This window comes from Aspergillus saccharolyticus (assembly GCF_003184585.1).
Source record: "Aspergillus saccharolyticus JOP 1030-1 unplaced genomic scaffold BP01scaffold_8, whole genome shotgun sequence".
Classification (NCBI taxonomy): domain Eukaryota; kingdom Fungi; phylum Ascomycota; class Eurotiomycetes; order Eurotiales; family Aspergillaceae; genus Aspergillus; species Aspergillus saccharolyticus.
In genome coordinates this window covers 401,336-418,470 of record NW_020290618.1, presented here as the reverse complement: position 1 = coordinate 418,470, position 17,135 = coordinate 401,336, and the positions used below count along the sequence as shown (strand labels likewise).

The 17,135-nt window shown below is 53.7% G+C and overlaps 7 protein-coding genes across 7 annotated transcripts; 3 read left to right on the top strand and 4 right to left on the bottom strand.

Moving 5' to 3' along the window:
• Positions 1-48: 48 nt before the first annotated feature.
• On the bottom strand, positions 49-2,310 carry BP01DRAFT_354948 (putative MFS transporter). The gene is made up of 4 exons (XM_025574568.1): positions 1,985-2,310; positions 1,767-1,929; positions 644-1,705; positions 49-570 (listed from the first exon to the last, which is right to left on the bottom strand). Exons 1-4 carry the CDS (start codon positions 2,202-2,204, stop codon positions 255-257), a joined length of 1,761 nt encoding a protein of 586 aa, XP_025433158.1. The 5' UTR covers positions 2,205-2,310; the 3' UTR covers positions 49-254.
• A 1,654-nt stretch (positions 2,311-3,964) lies between these two features.
• BP01DRAFT_390277 (dienelactone hydrolase) lies at positions 3,965-5,687 on the top strand (the record flags this gene model as incomplete). Its single annotated transcript, XM_025577990.1, has 3 exons — positions 3,965-4,211; positions 4,271-4,708; positions 4,767-5,687. 3 exons carry the CDS (start codon positions 3,965-3,967, stop codon positions 5,600-5,602), a joined length of 1,521 nt encoding a protein of 506 aa, XP_025433157.1. The 3' UTR covers positions 5,603-5,687.
• Positions 5,688-5,895: 208 nt separating this feature from the next.
• On the bottom strand, positions 5,896-7,573 carry BP01DRAFT_390276 (D-serine ammonia-lyase DSD1; the record flags this gene model as incomplete). The annotated part of the gene is made up of 4 exons (XM_025577989.1): positions 7,336-7,573; positions 7,135-7,251; positions 6,483-7,008; positions 5,896-6,305 (listed from the first exon to the last, which is right to left on the bottom strand). Exons 1-4 carry the CDS (start codon positions 7,522-7,524, stop codon positions 5,896-5,898), a joined length of 1,242 nt encoding a protein of 413 aa, XP_025433156.1. The 5' UTR covers positions 7,525-7,573.
• A 259-nt stretch (positions 7,574-7,832) lies between these two features.
• BP01DRAFT_390275 (glutamine synthetase family protein) lies at positions 7,833-9,766 on the bottom strand. Its single transcript, XM_025577988.1, has 5 exons — positions 9,129-9,766; positions 8,816-9,078; positions 8,712-8,764; positions 7,979-8,659; positions 7,833-7,925 (listed from the first exon to the last, which is right to left on the bottom strand). Exons 1-5 carry the CDS (start codon positions 9,556-9,558, stop codon positions 7,895-7,897), a joined length of 1,458 nt encoding a protein of 485 aa, XP_025433155.1. The 5' UTR covers positions 9,559-9,766; the 3' UTR covers positions 7,833-7,894.
• Positions 9,767-10,004: 238 nt separating this feature from the next.
• On the top strand, positions 10,005-13,030 carry BP01DRAFT_315262 (Aldedh-domain-containing protein). The gene is made up of 7 exons (XM_025572557.1): positions 10,005-10,347; positions 10,394-10,620; positions 10,667-10,953; positions 11,294-11,711; positions 11,789-12,261; positions 12,347-12,758; positions 12,818-13,030. The coding sequence occupies exons 1-7, from the start codon at positions 10,119-10,121 to the stop codon at positions 12,929-12,931; spliced, it is 2,160 nt and encodes a 719-aa protein (XP_025433154.1). The 5' UTR covers positions 10,005-10,118; the 3' UTR covers positions 12,932-13,030.
• An 811-nt stretch (positions 13,031-13,841) lies between these two features.
• Positions 13,842-15,052, top strand: BP01DRAFT_354941 (oxidoreductase, short-chain dehydrogenase/reductase family). Its single transcript, XM_025574567.1, has 4 exons — positions 13,842-13,988; positions 14,131-14,636; positions 14,703-14,739; positions 14,793-15,052. The coding sequence occupies exons 1-4, from the start codon at positions 13,939-13,941 to the stop codon at positions 15,031-15,033; spliced, it is 834 nt and encodes a 277-aa protein (XP_025433153.1). The 5' UTR covers positions 13,842-13,938; the 3' UTR covers positions 15,034-15,052.
• A 111-nt stretch (positions 15,053-15,163) lies between these two features.
• Positions 15,164-16,935, bottom strand: BP01DRAFT_292226 (Zn(II)2Cys6 transcription factor; the record flags this gene model as incomplete). Its single annotated transcript, XM_025571685.1, has 2 exons — positions 15,164-16,006; positions 16,114-16,935. The coding sequence occupies 2 exons, from the start codon at positions 16,933-16,935 to the stop codon at positions 15,164-15,166; spliced, it is 1,665 nt and encodes a 554-aa protein (XP_025433152.1).
• Positions 16,936-17,135: the final 200 nt, after the last annotated feature.

Below are 17,135 nucleotides of genomic sequence, written 5' to 3'. Positions count from 1 at the left end.
GGAGGTTGATCAAGCAATCATGGAAAATCGATGCCTATATAAAAGAACTACCTAGGCTATGGACAGATCAACCGTGGCTCTCGCTAGTCATCTCGCTTGTCAGAAACACAAAAACGCCTCATCCACAGAACTACAACCCACTTACACAGACATATGCACACATACACAAACCCACACGATGCGCCTTGAATCGTCTCCAGTAACTTTTCATCTGTGCGCCCTTTCTGGATCGCTGCGAACCTCGGCACAGCAAGCTATCGGGTAGACCCATACACATCCTCCTCGCTTTCCTCCGGAATCAACCATTGCCGCTCGCCATCCTCCTCCATATCCTGCCGCTCCTCCTTCATGTGTCTCCCAGCCATGTAAACGAAGGCCACCAGGGCCGTCCCCACGACAAATCCTGCTCCCGCAAAGAAGATATTAATTGGAATGGGGTTGCCATCAAACGACCCATGCGTCAAGGCATCGAGGCCGTACTGCGAGAAGTTCACCAGACCCGAGAAGCAGATAATGGATCCATAGACGCGCCCAAAGGTGGCAAACCCAAAGACCTTAGTGGCGTAGTCCCTATAAGTCACAGAACAAGATACATTAGTATATGTACGAGCAGATCAAATCACTTCCGCAACAGAGCACTTACGACATGGCCGAGTAGTAGAGTGGCCGTAGCAGCACGAACAGGGTCACGGTCACATAGCCAGTCCACAGAATTGGGATGGAGTTGAGCACACCAATCACGGTGGTGAGCACGACAATCACACCAAGAATGGTGGGCACGCTGAGATTATCGAGGAGCATCCCGATAAAAGGTGTAGAAATGACTCCACCCACCGGCAGAGCCACATCAAAGAAGCTATTGATCTGAGCCGCCAGCGCGGGGGACTGCAACATGTACTCATATTGCGCATAGATGGTCGCAATGAAGTAATTCATCCGCAGCATTTGCAGGACTGTCATCAGGGTGATCAGGATGAACCACGGGGTCAGCATTTGTTTGTGAGCTGGCTGGCCGTGCAGAGCTCCCCAGACCGCACTCGCCGCCTGGCGCTCTTCCTCGTGGTGCTCGCGCTGCAACCGCTCGTCGCGATCTCCCAGCACCTCGTCAATCTTGTGTATCTTCTTTAAGCGGCGCTCGGCACGCTCCCGTCGGATGCGCAGCAGCTCCGAGTCGCTCTCGATATCATCATCCGAGTCGTGCACGTCACGGGTCGCATCCTCCGCCTTCTCAATTCTAATCTCTAACTGATGTGCGCTCTGGTAGTCGCGAGCCGGCATAATAGTGATAAGGGCTATAAAGATAAACACGGGCACCAGAAGGTACCCGGTAAAGAACGCCTGGGGTGTAAATGACCGGTCGGTAGCCTCATATGTAAGGCGGTAAAACAAATATACAGCTGCAGATGCATCAAATGCGCCTGTGACCAGGGCCACAATGGTCCCTGCATACTTGGGAAATGCATTAGCGATCTGAAAGGAGGGAACAAAGATGAACGTCCCTCCAAGAGCCAAGAAGAAGTTCCCGGCGATGTAACCGTCGAACCCCGGCTCTGAGAATGAATATGCCATCAACGCGCAGCCGATGGCCAGCAGCACGCACCCTGCAAAGCCACAAACGCGAGACCCATAGCGATCCAGAATGGTTCCGACTGGCAGGGCGGACACGTTGGCTGTGATTGAACTAATAGTGAAGAAAAAGTTGAGTCTGCTCCAGTCAGCGGGTCACATCCCGGTGGCGCGGGATGGAGGCAAGGGGTCACACGCACTTGAGATCCTGCTCCAAACACACATCGACATTATCGCGCAATTCCTCGTCGGTGCACAGATTCCTGTACACTCCTTCTGCGATCAAGACCGGCTTGAGCGCTGCAAAACCGAAGACAATTCCGGCAGCGAACCAACATGCCAGTATAGTGACAGCGACCTGGGCTAGACGGCGTCAGCAGCCCGTGAAGAAGCAAAAGCCAGATTTTGTACTACCAACCTAGTCGCTTCGCGGTGGGGACTTTATAGGCCGGGGTCCCCGAGTGCAGTTCTTCCTCAATCGCTGGTTGCGGTGGAGGGAAAATATCGTAGCTGATCTTGCGCCGAATGGAACCGTAGTGCTGCTCGCTGGTTACGGCAGTGGTGATGGTGCTGTCGTCGTAAGGTTCAGGTTCGCGGTCTGCTCCTTCGATTGCAGAAACATGCTGGACCAAGGACATGGTTTGTTTGGTAGTGGTAGCTTAGTCCAATAGTCAAGGCGATTGGTCTGAAGGCGATTAGGCTACAAGCGCCTGGTGCCGGGGGACAACGAAGACAACGAATGGAGAGGGAAAACAGGGAGATTGTTTTTGCTCGGGTGGTCGGCGGAGAAAGTTAAAGTGGTTGGGGGGAGATCCGGGAAGGTCGAACGTTCGAGAGTCGTTGTCTCGCCAGCCACACAACACCACAACCTGCCTTACTTCACTTCCTCCCTGGAAGAATTTTGTGAATGGAGAGTTGGAGAAAAATATGGTGTGGGGGAGATTGGCGAAACAGTCGAAAGCAAAAACAGGATTTGAAGTGGGTTTATTTAACTAGTACAGCTTATCGCTCTTATCAATTGCACATGGAGCATTCAGATGGGAATAAGTTCATTCAATATTTTGCACAGTAGGTGCTTTTCCTTCGACTACCCCGGCTCCACCCCACGGCCGACGGGTCTAGATTATTCACCAACATTCCTGGTAGCTTGTACATACTAGCACTCTGCACTCCGTGCTTATGCATAAAATCTTGTTGGCTGGTTTCAATTGGCCAGAGACTAATAATAAGGGTCTTTATGTACTCGTGACTTCGTCGCAGAGCATTGTTCTGGAAATACCCGGAACATCCTCCCCGTTCAGGCAAAATGACTCTGCAGCAACAGAACCCAGCATGAAAGATAATGTATGTCAACGCCATCATGCCACTCGTTCGTATATTTGTGCCCCATGCATGAAATCAGCCTTGGTTGTTTCACAATAGCCCCGTAAGCAGCAGACTTTGAACTGTACAAGAGACTGTCCTGCCACGACATTCGGCCTTCATTTAAAATCATCGATGTATTTTATCCGATGAAATCGCTGCACAAAGTAAACCTTCGTTTCCCATGAACTGTAAGAGTTTTCAGCCTTAGTAGTGATGCTATACTATAAAAGCAGCTTTGTGGAGACTCGCTGACTTTCCAGCATAAAGATAAGGGAACCTCGAGATGCATTTCGCATGTGACCGTGCATTTGTACATACCGTACAATATTCGTCTTCACATGATTGCGGACACAGCAGATCTACTTAGCTAGAAGCTTTTGGACAGCTTGTAGATAGTATTCGAGAAAAGACCATATTTATATCTTCTGTAGGCTCCGCTAACCCTCTAGCGAGCCTAGAGCCAAGTATACATCCCAATCGGGCAATCGGAGCGAGGCCGATGACAGCTCCCAGCGGGTGCTTAAGCCGCTAAGCCCAATCCGACAGATCCAGGCACTGGAGGCTTCTGCCTGAGGCATGAATATGACACCATTCCTGACTTTAACTTTGCCCATTCCAGGGGAAGCTCGACCGTTCGGAACCAGCGTCAAGAAAGAATGTACAAACAATAGGATGCTCGATACTCATGGGTGCCACAGAAGAAGTCAAGATATCCAATTCTCCGAAATGCTTCGAATGTACTGGTCCGAATGGCTACCAATCTCATATAGGCCTGACCATCAGCTGATCCAGGCTGGCCGGGCGGCAATGACGTATGCGGAACGGGTCGGGGAGGCAGTGACGTAGGCGTCCACCACTCCATAAAGTCTTGTCAATCCTGGACCATGGCATGGATGGGAAAGACAGCTGTCAGACCTTCTTGACGCTTGACTCTCTGGGATAAATATCTGGAACGACACAGGACAAATATTATTTTCTACGATAGCGACAACGATAACGACAAACCTGACAACAGGGATCCGGCCCAATGACAATGGCTTCGATATCCATCAACGCTCCCGGGGCATCCGGCTTCATCTATAACAATGCCAACCTGGGGACTTCGCGCGTGTGCGTCACGGCCGAGACCCCGGAGTTCGACAACCAGACACTCCGCGCCTGGTCTGACGAGGGCTTCGATGTGGTATATGTTCCGTTCAACAATGGCGGCAAGGACTATGCGGCTCGACTGAGGACGGTCAAGGATGGCTTGGGTGTGGGTGACAACTATGCCATCATCGGTGAGTATTGTAGTATGAGTTCCCCCGGCCTCCGCACTGATACCTAACCTTCGATATAGCTTTCGGAGACGCCGCCTCCTACTGTCTGGACTACTTCCTGAAGCCGACCAACGCGAGTCGTCTGGCCGCTCTGGTCGCCTACTATCCCACCACCATCCCCGATACCCGCAATCACTACCCGCAATCACTGCGGGTGCTCTGCCACTTGGCTGGAAACACCGTGGACATGATCACTATTCCCACAGCTCTTGGCTTGCAGGGAAAGAAGAAGCGGACAACCAAGAAGATCAACCCCGGCATTGGAACAGGCGAGCGGCTGAACATCGGCTGGCCGACGTTCACGTACGCGTCTGTGGAGCCTGGATTCGCGGAGAGCGACTTGGAGGAGTATGACCGGCTGGCGTCGGATCTGGCTTGGAGCCGCACGCTGCAGGTGTTGCGCAAGGCCTTCGGCAAGGACCTTGATCTCGAGTGGCGATGGGAAGAGCATCTGGAAGGTAGCGTAATCGTCATCATTTCGAGCACTCTCAGACACTAATCGCGCCGTAACTGTAGCTCGTTTCTTTTCCATGAACCTCAAGGGCACCGTGGAACCGTATGTATCCCACCTCAACCCCGCCGTGACGATCGCCCCCACGATGAGCGGCGCGATCGGCACGCACGCTCTGCGTCGATTCTACGAACATCACTTCCTGCGGAAGCTCCCGCCGTCGATGCGTCTCCGGCTCATTTCTCGGACGGTGGGCGCCGATCGCGTCGTGGATGAGCTGTACGCTTCCTTCGAACACACGGAGGAAATCCCGTGGATGCTGCCGGGCATCCCACCGACCAACAAGCGGGTCGAGGTAATCTTGGTGAGCATCGTTAGCCTGCGCGCTGGTCGTCTTTACTCGGAGCACATGTATTGGGATCAGGCGAGCGTGCTGGTGCAGCTGGGCCTGTTAGACCCCAAGTACGTGCCCTCCGGGGTGGCGCCGGGCGTGGATAGACTTCCCGTCGTGGGGCGCGAGGCCGCCCGACGCATCGTGGAAGAGGACCCGGAGTCCGAGAAAAAGGATTATCACAACCGGTTGATTCGTCGCGCTCGAGCCAAGCAGCGGGGCAAAAACGGGTTGGTGGAGGAGTCGGGGACGGAGGCAGGCGATGTTGAGAAGCCCCTGGCCGACGGTCAGAGCAAGGGCAAGAACGTGCAGCGCAACGGAAAGGAGCAGAATGGTCATAACAATGGGGAACACGACGGCGCGGTGGGCGACGAGCACCACGAAGAGGAGCCCAATGGGCATGAGCAGGAGGAGGAGGAGCAGAACGGGAGGGAGACGCCCACCAGCAACGGGACCAGCAAGAAACCCGCTGCTGCCACGGTCGAGGATGAGCCTAAAAGTGATGACTGAACTCCCCAAACCGCATTTCTCAACTGGCATTTTCTATACCCTGGATATTTGCATTCTGTATTTGATGTTATTGAACTATTTCTTGATCCCAGATTGTGCGACATGATTGCTGTTTATTCCGTTTCCCATCCTGCCCTCGTATCCGGCAACTAATACTCTCCTACTTTCTTGTCTCATTTGTCTCATCAATAGTGTCAATTAATCTATTGCATTGAAGCTTCCGATGGGTACTCTGAAAAATGATATTTTACACTGCTCCAGAGCCAACAATCATCAAACCCACATTCAATCGCTCACCACCCCTTCCAAGGAATCCATACCTCGCTAACAACATCCCCCTCATCCACAACATAATACACAGAATGCTGCGCAGCTGTAATACAAGCATGCTGACAGAACAACATGACTTTCTGCCCACAGTGAAACGTCTCCTCCACCTTCCCGCCTGAGGCCGGATCACTCAGCCCCAGAATCCCATGCTCCTGCGTCATCCGCACCACCGACCACTGAGGATCCTCCGTGAGACGCCCGAAGCCCGGCACTGCGCTGGTCTCCTTGGTCAACGCGACGGTGCCCGCATTGATGAGCCCCTCATTGCGCTCCGGATAGACGCTGCATACTTCGGCGAGAACGCGCACCGCCATCTGCTTTTCAGTGATGAGGCCGGTGGAGAATTGTTGGAGGTCGTTGCAGGGGTAGTTCCCTATTTGAAGCAATTAGCCAAGACGACATCAACCCCAAGCCCTCTCGGACCGGCACAATAAAAGAAGAAGAAGAAGAAGAAGAAGAAGAAGAAGAAGAAGAAGAAGAAGAAGAAGAAGAAGAAGAAGAAGAAGAAGAAGAAGAAGAAGAAGAAGCGGAGGAAAGTGGGGGAACAAACCAGCATGCAATTCCAATTCCAGCCCCTCGGGTAGGGTCTCCTTCAATGTGCTGACCACATGTGCCGTCGGCGTCGATCCGATACTCACTACCAGCTTCCTCTGCTGTTGCGTGGCGGGCCCCTCATCCTCCATTACTTCTGTCTCTTGGGCCCGGACACACCGCGCAGCCTTGACTACCCCATTCACCTCCTCCCGGAGCACCCGCTCCGCCTCCTCCGCATTTCGGCACGAGTACGAGTGTCCCGCATGACAATAAAACCCCTGCAGCTTCGCGGCCGACGAGCCCTCCACCCGCCGGACCAGATCAGGCAGCAGGTCGGAAGTACTCGGCATTCCAGCGCGACGGGATCCGACGTCGATCTTGATGAAGACAGGCCAGCAGATTGCGGTGCCGGCCTTCTTGTTGAATTCATCAAGGATATCAAGGTGCTGTGCGCAGTCGACCAGGAGTGAGATTTGCACGTGCTTAGCTAGGGCAGTGAGTTCCGATAGGCAGCTGGGGTAGATGGGGATGCCGTAGAGGATCTAGTCAGTTTCATCTAGTCAATCTTCGGGCAAGCAAGGTAGTGATAAGTTCAGAGCTCGGTAGAGCGCGTGGTTCTTTATTAAAGTCAAAGGGGCAAAAAGGAGGCAGGTCTTTAGTATACTGACATCGTCAACAATCTTCTCCCGCACCAGGGGCATCACACCCCGAATCTCACTCATGGTGGACGTCACGAGTCGGCGATTCAAGCCATTGCCTAGCATCATGCGTGTCACTTCCAAAGACTATCTTCGCTCCTCAGCCCAAGACCTTCGCAATTGTGGTTTGAAGTTGCATCAGCAAAAAACAAAGGGAAAGCGGAGACGAACCTTGAGTGTCTTAACATGCGGCCTAAATGCAATGCCCAGCTTTTGTACATCCTCTTGCAACTGAGCGATGTTCTTCTCGAGGATGGGCTTGCTTATGATCAGGGACGGGGTAGGGAGTGTGGCGGCTGGCTTGCCGATGAAGGATTTGTGATGGAGAGTAGAGAAGTCGGTGGTCGTTGAGATGTCCATTGTAGCAGCTAATAGTGATGGTAGGTTCGAATGCTTGCATCAATTGGAGCTGCCTGGGCATAAATATGGCTATATATATACTGCTCTGGCCCTTGAAGACACATGAACTTGCACAAACAGACGACTGCCGTTGGTTTGGCCGAGGGGAAGTGGGGCCGCGGGGATGTCGGGTTTTCTTATGGTCTTTTCCTTTTTCTCTTTGTATTTTACTCGAGTGTCTGTCTTATCGTCTCCTCCCCCCCCCCCCCATCATCCAACTGAAGAATTGCTTGGCTCGAGGATTCAGCGATAGCTACAAGACTGTATATATTGGTGTTGTGGTTCATCTCTCATGTTCTCTCATAATCTACAGTGTCTTTTTGTGCACAAATCAGACCGTCTCGATGTACCGCTTGAACTCCCTAAATCAACAGTCAGTTAGACAGCTACCATGACCATCAGGAAATAAACTTACCAGTCCGTGACTGCCTCCCTCCATACACGCAATTCATGCTCTCTCGTGGCAGTAAAAAAGTCCACAAACTCTGGCTCCAAGATCTCCCGCGCGATGCTGTTTGGTGCATTGAACCGTCGCAGCGCCTCCTCCAGCGTGTTGGGAAGCAGCTCGGGCCGCTGGTTTTCCGCCTTCATCGCCGTTACAGGGGGAACCCGGATCTCCAGCTTCTTCTGTACGCCCCTCCAGCCGGCAGCCAGGATCACCGCGAGCGCATAGTGCGGATGCAAGTCTGCGCCCGGGATGCGCACCTCAAATCGGGTCGCTCCGGGCTTGCACACGGGCGGTGTGATGATGCGAATCGACGCCATCCGGTCCTCCAAGCCCCAGCTGATGTTCACAGGAGCCCAGAAGTTCTCCACCAGCCGCTTGTATGAATTGATTGTTGGCGCGAACAGAGGCATGATATCGGGAAGTGCTTCCAACAGCCCTGCCAGGAATTGACGTCCCAGGTCCGACAGTCCAGCTGCATCGGCCCAGGGGGCGTTCTGGTCGAGTGTCTCGCGCGCGAAGAGATTGTTTCCCTCCAGATCACATAGAGAGATATGAATGTGGCCGGAGCTACCGGGTTGACCTTGCATTGGCTTGGCCATGAAGCACGGAGTGATGCCGTGTTCGAGACCGACTGATTTGGCGAGTAGTCTGATTGGGTCAGTGTGCCATATCACCTGATCAAGGGTGTCCTGGTGCTTACTTGAATAGAGACACTTTGTCTGCCATTTCGCTTACAGGCGACACTTTCAGCGCCTAGTGGGCTGTGAGCATATGCAAGAGGCTTTGTGACAACGGTCCACTCACTGCTTCATAGACACCTGGCCCACCTTCCGTGTGCCAGCCCTCAATACCACAATTGAATTGTGCACTGGTGTCGAAGATATCGTAAAAGTACTTCTTGTAAGCAACGGGTCTGGTTGCACTGTAGGAGAAGCTACCCTGCGTTAGAGGGCGCAGCGCCCCGGGAGCATTCTTGTCGAGGAAGGCAGCGATGTCGCGAGTTTGCGACCCGTTCCCGCCGTATCCGTCTTCAGAGGGAGTCTGAAAGTTCATAAATTCTAGCTCAACTGGTATGGGTCAGCTACAGCTCGATCCACCGGCACACCTATGGCCTTACCTCCAGCCATTCCCTGACAGTTTTCCGCTGCAAGCTTGTCGCATATCGACTTGAGCATGCTCCGGCCGTCGGCACATACAGGCTTCTCATTCTGAGCGAAGCGCACGAGGAAGAAAGGGATGTTGTCCTCCCACGGTATGCGCCTGAAGGAGTTCAGATCTGGGATCGCGATGAAGTCGACGTAGCCCGAGTCAGCAGGCGCGATTTTCGCATCTGTCGTGTAGAGTACATCTTGCATGTCCCACCCGAACACCGCAGAGCTGAAGCCGAATCCCTTCTGCGCAATGCCCAGGAACTTCTCCTTGGACATGACCTTGCCCCGCAGAATGCCATCGCAGTCAATGCCAGCGACCTTGACTTTGATGTCATTGGCGAGAATATTGGGGAGGTCTTCGGCGGTAATACTGGCGGAAGCCATTCTGACAGTCATGTTTTATGGTGATTCGCAAAAGTGTGGGAAGTATCTGGGCAGGGGAAGGAATGGCGAGACAAGGACTTTAAGGAAGTCGTGACCCAAAGGACGGTCGCAATAATTGCGACAGCATCGTACGAAAGCTCCACAGAAGCTGCATCGCGCGGCAGAGCCCCGCATTGGGTGGACTCCAACCAAAACACTGCTTTGGCAATACTCACACTCGAAAGTGAAGCTGTACAGCTACCGCGCGCTCTCCCAACCCCTGGGACCGCGCTGCTGCGCAGCAAAACACGGAACCGCGCTTATCGCTTATCGGCCGTGAGGGGTTGTTGGAGAAGTCGCTCTCTGCACACGTGACCGCCACTGCTGTTCCGTCAAATGCTCCTCTGGGCTCGCTGGGTAGGTGCCTGAGGTGTTTACTACATGGGATTCAAGGAAAGCGTACTCCTTGAACCGCGGCTGATGGCTTATTTCTGGACAATACGCCCCGCTTGCAGCGTATAAGATCACGATGATAGTATCCCCTGTCTTAGTATCAGCTGTAACTGGCTGCAATCGAGATATTAACCACGACCATGAGGGCCCAACTTCTTCGAGTGGCGGTTCTTGAATGCGACACGCCAGTAGATCCCATTCTCGCCAAATATGGGACATACGGTGATATCTTCGAAAGACACTTGACGGAAGGGCTTCAGAAATTAAGTACTCCTGTGAAACTGCAACTGACGAAGATCAACGTTGTCCTACCGTTCGCCGACTATCCTCAACCGGAGGACTTTGATGTCGTCCTATTGACCGGCAGCAGTAAGGCAAGCATCTACAATCCATGGGATGATGCTGACGCTCTTAGAACACGATTCCTACAAAGATGAGCCTTGGATTCTCACGCTAGTTCGCTTCGTCCAGGACTGCTATACTGTTCATAATAAACCTTTGATCGGGATCTGCTTCGGCCACCAAATCATTGCGCGGGCTCTCGGGGCACGCGTTGGCCCCAGTGTATCTGGATGGGAAGTTGCAGTAGAGCCTTGCTACTTGACCAGTGCAGGGAGACAGCTCTTCGGCAAGAATGAGATTGTGAGTTGGATAAACCGCAACGTTGGCAGATACTGACTGCTCCCAGTCCCTGCAGATGATGCACCGGGATGTCGTGTTCGAAGTTCCACCGGGATGCGTGAACCTAGGCAGCAGTCTGATCTGTGGTATCCAAGGCCTATACATCCCGAACAAGATTCTGACCGTCCAAGGTCATCCGGAGTATAACGACTTCATGGTCAGCTCAATTCTTGAAATCCGACACGAGCGCGGCGTGTTCGACGATGTATTCTTCAAGGATGGCATGGCGCGGGTGAACGAGCCACATGACGGGGAAAAAATTGCTGAGACGATGACACGATTTGCATTAGGCATGTTGAAATGAGGGTTCAATGGAATACTGCAGAGTAGATGCCATACAGTAATCCAGTAGAGCAGCCCTGAACAAGTCCAGCTGTAATGCCAGATTCCCTTGTGTTCTCCCGCCACATGCTGAATCCTCAAGTAAATCCTTACGTCGAGCCCCACAGCAAGACCGCGCATCCACCCATGGAGCGCACCAATCATAGCCATGCCCACTTTGCCCCTCCAACGCCTCGAGTCTCTTATCGTCCCTCCCGATTATAACAGCCCTTCCTCCCAGCTGCCACTTATTAATATCCATTTGACCCGTTATCACCTGGTTTCATCGCTGCTTCACACGAACTGACCTTAGCCTGGCAACAGTCACTATGACGAACCAAATTCGCACACTCTCCCCCTCCACCAACAAGGTCATCTTCGAGCACCCCGGTACTTCCGTCGAAGATGCCCAGAAAGTCTTCCAGGCCTCGCAAGAGGCATTTAAGACTTACAAGAAGACGACCCTCGCGCAACGAAAAGAGATCGTTCTGAAGGCGCTGGATCTCATCGCCGCCGACAGAGACACGCTCGCCGCCGAATTAACTACGCAAATGGGCCGCCCGATCGCCTACTCCGGCAAGGAAATCGATACCTTTCACAAGCGCGCCGACTATCTCCTTGGCATTGTCGACGAGAGCTTGAAAAATCTCACAGGAACCCCCGAGAACGGATTTCGACGGTTTATCAAAAAAGAGCCTGTTGGCCCTACTCTGATCTCGACTGCTTGGAACGTATGGACCTCCCTTCTCTGCCCCTGTCGGTGGCAAATCCAGTTTCGCGTTTCTAACCAGGAACCGGACTTTTCTAGTACCCGTACCTCATCACCATCAATGCCCTCCTCCCCGCCCTTTTGAGCGGTAATACCGTCGTTCTCCGCCCCTCTCCCCAGACCCCTATTTTCGGCGAACGTATCGCCTCCTACTTCAATCAAGCTGGTCTGCCCCCCAATGTCTTGCAGGTCATTCACGTTGGTTCACCTGACGTGCTCGATGAGATCGCCCAACTACCCCAGATTAAGCTCATTTCTTTTGTCGGATCGACGTTGGGGGGTCTTCGCCTCCGCGAGGCCACCGCGCGCCGCCTCATTCCGGTGAACCTCGAGCTGGGTGGTAATGACCCAGCCTACGTTCGCCCGGACGCCGACTTAGCCTCTGTGGCAGCCAATATCGTCGATGGCGCCGTGTTCAACTCGGGACAGAGTTGCTGCGCCATTGAGCGGGTCTATGTGCATGCTGACGTGCACGACGCCTTTGTGGAGGAGGTGAAGAAGGAGCTGGCTGGGTAGGCACCCTTCTGTTCTTTTTCCCTTCCCCTTACACCACCAGAGAGTTCAGTGCATATGGCTTACACTTTCCGTTTTCAACAGTTACAAAGTCGGCGACCCCCATGACCAATCTACCACCACCGGTCCGGTGATCTCGCAATCCGCCCTCAAGAACATCCAATCGCACATTGACGACGCCCTGTCGAAGGGCGCTGTCAACGTTACGCCGCAGAACCCCACTTTCGAGAGCCTGCCCCAGGAGGGCAACTTCATGGCCCCGACGGTCTTGATCAACGCCAACCACGACATGCAAGTTATGAAGCACGAGACCTTCGGGCCGGTGTTGCCTATCATGAAGGTGGCGTCTGACGAGGAGGCGCTCACCCTTATCAACGATAGTGACTACGGTCTGACGGCGAGTATCTGGACCAAGGATATCAAGCGGGGCGAAGAGTTGATTGAGGATGTTGAGGCGGGAACGGTGTATCTGAACCGTTGCGACTACCCTAGTCCGGTATGTTCTTGTACACTTGATGTCAACGTGAGGCTACTTGCTGACTGATCGATTGATAGGATCTCGCTTGGATTGGATGGAAGAACTCAGGTCTGGGTTTCACACTGGGCCCGAAGGCGTATGATGGGTTCTATAAGTTGAAGAGTTTTCATATTAAAGAGGAACAGGCTTGAAGGCAGAGGCGATTCAACGATTAGATTCAACTTCATGAACGAAGTTTGAGGTTAGATCGAATTTTGACGTAGTAATGGAACTGGCCAGTATCTTCAGACTCTTGAACTTCGTGGATATCTCTAGTGAGCAGTCGGGCTCTAGCAGACGAATAGCATCATAGTTCCGCGTTACAGCTCCTTCTATCGAAATAAGCTCCAAGTCTTCAAGATGCCCTTCGTTTGCACCTATTTGCTGAGTAGTCTGCACACTATCCGAACTCTCTTCCTGCCTCAACCAGCGTATGAGATTAATCGCAAACCTTCCACCAACCCTATGCCAAAAACGCACCATATTTGTGCCAGAAATACCCCTTATCCTGATGGAAAGACTGCGCAAGTATCATCTTTGTCCAACTAAGTCCTTCCTAGGTTCCGGTAGAACGAACAATGAAGTGGTAGCACTGGTAGGAGACCGCCCGCGGTCCCGGACCGCGCTACCCCGACCGCGAAACAGCACGGACCTATGTAGTAGCGGCGGCCAGGATTAAGATCCCTTATCGCGCTTATCAGGAAGCTCAAGTTGGAACTCTTTACACGATAAGCACAACTAATCCCTGTAATGATCGAATGTGTTCAGTGGCGCTGAACCGGGGCAAGATGCCCAATTTTTCCGCAATGACACATACCACGTGAAAAGAAGCAGTCAATACGGGCTGGAACAGGACATACATTATTGCCTCAGCTTTCGATTGGATTACGAACACGTGTTCCGGATGCTTGGGGAGGCGCGCTTCCCAGGCGGTGAAGGTGGGGGGTAAATGAGTGGTGGTGGGGTAGCTTTACTGTGGGAAGGGCCCGCGGTACGATAGCTGGGGAGGTATTAAAGGCGGGCGCCCGGATTTCGCTCTGGCTACCCGACCGTTCCCTATCCATTTCTCTGTCGTCGAACACATATTCTCCTCCTAGTCTTGCTTGACTCGGATCATATCCTTTATTTCACATAATCTCTTACTTCACATACAGACAAAATGGTCGGACGCCTTGCAGGGAAGAATGCTATCGTGACTGGTGCGGCCGGGTATGTTTCTTCTTCCTCGCCTCCTCCTCCGTGTCTTTCTTCTGCGCTTTCACCGCGGTGTTGAGGTGGTTGGAATGAGATAGGGGGGCCATCGTCTGCGAGGGCATCAAGCTAATTTTTCCCATTGGGTTGGGGGCTATAGTGGCATCGGTCTCGAGACTACCATCCTTATGCTCCGCGAAGGCGCCTCCGTCCTCATGACGGACGTCAGCGCTCCGGGGCTCGAAAGGGCTCTCGCCAAGGTCAACGAGGTCGTTCCTCAGCACGACGGCCGTATCGAGACCCGCACCGTCGACGTTTCTAAGGAAAGCGAGGTGGAAGCCGCCGTCGCGCACCTCGACAGCTGGGGCGGTGTCGACGTCATGTTCAACAACGCCGGCATTATGCACGCCCAGGACGGCGACGCCGAACAGACCCCCGAGAACATCTGGGATTTGACGATGAACATTAATGTCAAGGGAGTGTGGTATGGATGCAAGCATGCGGTCAAGAGTCTGCGCAAGCATGGCAAGAAGAAGGGCAGTGTCATCAACACTGCGAGTATGGTGGCTTTAGTCGGTGCGGCAACGCCGCAATTGGCATATACGGCGAGTAAAGGCGCGGTCTTGGCCATGACGAGGGAGTTGGCGATCGTGCATGCTCGGGAGGGTTTGTTTCTTCCCCGCCAGTTTCTGTTTGGGGTCGGGAGTGGTGCTAACTATGGTTTGCATGCAGGATTTCGCTTCAACTCGCTGTGCCCTGCTCCTTTAAAGTGAGTATAGCTTCCGTTGTTATCATGAGAGGACCTGCTAATAAATGATGTAGCACCCCCCTGTTGCAGGATTGGCTCGGTGATGATAAGGAGAAGCGATTCCGTCGCGAGGTGCACTTCCCCACCGGTCGCTTCGGCGAGGCCGTCGAACAGGCCCACGCAGTCATCTTCCTGGCGAGCGACGAGAGCAGCTTTGTCAACGCGGCTGACTTCGTGGTTGACGGTGGCTTGACTAAGGCCTATGTCACCCCTGAGGGTCCCGCCACCGAGGCTCCCAAGAACCAGGGCTTTTAAAGACCCAAGTCAAGCCCAGCCCATCATGCTTGCACTTTCCAAGCTGGTCTTTAAAGGGAGGGTGCGGCGATGAGTTATGAATTAGTGTATAAATAGATCGAGTAGATCGAGGGCCGTGGACGGTAGATCTTCATGCAAACGATATCCAGATTTGATTTTGCTCCATTGCCCGGCAGATGTTCCAAGGTCCCGCCTCTTCCAGAGGCATCTGCCACATGTGCTCCAGTAGTAACTTCGTACGATGCATATTGCCCAACCCGAAGGTAGAAACCATCGTCGTCAATCTCTGCCGTAGATTCTCTTGCTGGTCGACGTCGGAGAGACAGGACCCAACCACAGCAATGGGCCAGCAGAGGCCCGAATTGATGCGGGCAGTCGCCGACAACTGAGTGAGATATGACATAGCCTCGGCGATCGCAGTCTGAACGAGCATATGGTGCATCCCCGTCCTCGACCGTGCATAGCCGCCTAAGGAAGTGTAGAGGTAGAGTAGCATAGCCTGCTGGAAGATGCGCCCCGCTAGGAACACCTCCGGCGAGACACTCGGGTACGGCGACCACCGCATGATCTGCGCCTGTAGCGACCCGTACATGGCAATCTCGTCCGCCGTGGGCACGATGGCAGGCAGCTGGTCCTCGTTGCTAGGCATCACCATCCAGTGCCGTCCCAGATCGAAGATACAAGGAATCAACAACAGCAATTCCAGCCAGCAGCCGCACAGGTTCCCGACGTACCCGACTTCCAACAGCTGGCGGGCTTTCTGCTCCAGATCGAAATTCAACAGCACCTGCTGGCTGACCCGGGCGTCGATGGAGATCATGCTCACCGCTGCAGTGTAGGTGTAGTACTCGATGACAAAGTCTTTCAAGTCTTTCGGCACAGCCGCATCGGACTGGGCGAGTAGACGGAGCAACAGCGAGTGTGCTGCGGAGAGGTGGTCGAAGATTGTGCCGTTCATGTCGCCTTTCGCGGTCTACGTAGGCTGTTAGTCAAGTTCATTTTTTTTTTCTTTGAATCAAACGATCCGTGTTGTGAACATGTCAAAAGCGGGGTTGGTTGTTGGTTCGTGGGCTGCTCTACCTCAGTAAAACACATCACTAAGGCCCCCACCGTCAGTATCAGCGGGTTCGATTCCTTGCCCTCGATGAATTCGGTGACTCCGCGCCGGAAAAGCTGCAGCGCCTTCGTGTAGTGGCTCTGTGCCACCTCGTCCGAGTCTTTGAGGCGTCGAAATGCCCGATGCGCTGCGCTCTGCGTCAGCACCAGCTGCAGTAGCAGATCACTGCTGAACGCCAGCGGCACGATCTGCACCAGGAACGGGTTGATGGGTGTCGACCCGTTAGCCATGCAATCGGCCGTTGTCGCCATGTAGTGGCTCAGTAGCTGGTAAGCGTCCAGTCCGTGGTCGGGCATCATGGACATCGCTCGGGGTAAAGCATTACCGATGGTCAAAGCCGTCGTCGATGCTATGATGGGTGGTGGTACGGTGTCGGCTGAAGAAGCTCGCGAGGCGAGGGTGGCGAGTGTTGGCGTGTTACGTTCGTCCATAGGGAGGTCCATATCGCGCGGGATCTCCTCCGGCGAAACCGCAGAATCAGAGGACGTCGACGATGACGCTGCTGATGGGGTCCCTGGCGAGCTGGATGTTCGATGCTGTGCCCGAGAGACGTGTTCTAAGCCATGCGCATGGCTCTCTGTATAGGGTGTTGTAGTGGCAGTGACAGCAGCGGAGTCAGGCACCCCAAGCACGCTCGATGGCCATTGGCAGGTCAGCCTGTTGCGCACGCAGCCCCCGCAGACGGGCTTCGCTTCGTCGCACTTCTTCTTGCGGCGTCGGCATGCCCAGCATCCGGTCCTGACCCGCACGATGGGTTCGGTGCGCAACCGCTTTGTTGACGGCATCCCTTGGTGATCGAAATTCTAGAAGATCCGAAGAATAGTAGCGTAAGACAGGGGATTCTAAGGGGACTAGTTGCTCTGGACCGGGATGGGTGATGGGACAGAGCAGCGGAAGTGAGTTGCATTGATAAGAGATGGCTGTGGGGGGAAGTTCAATCTGGAGGGCAATGATTGGATGCATAGGCCGATACCGGGTGGAGGTT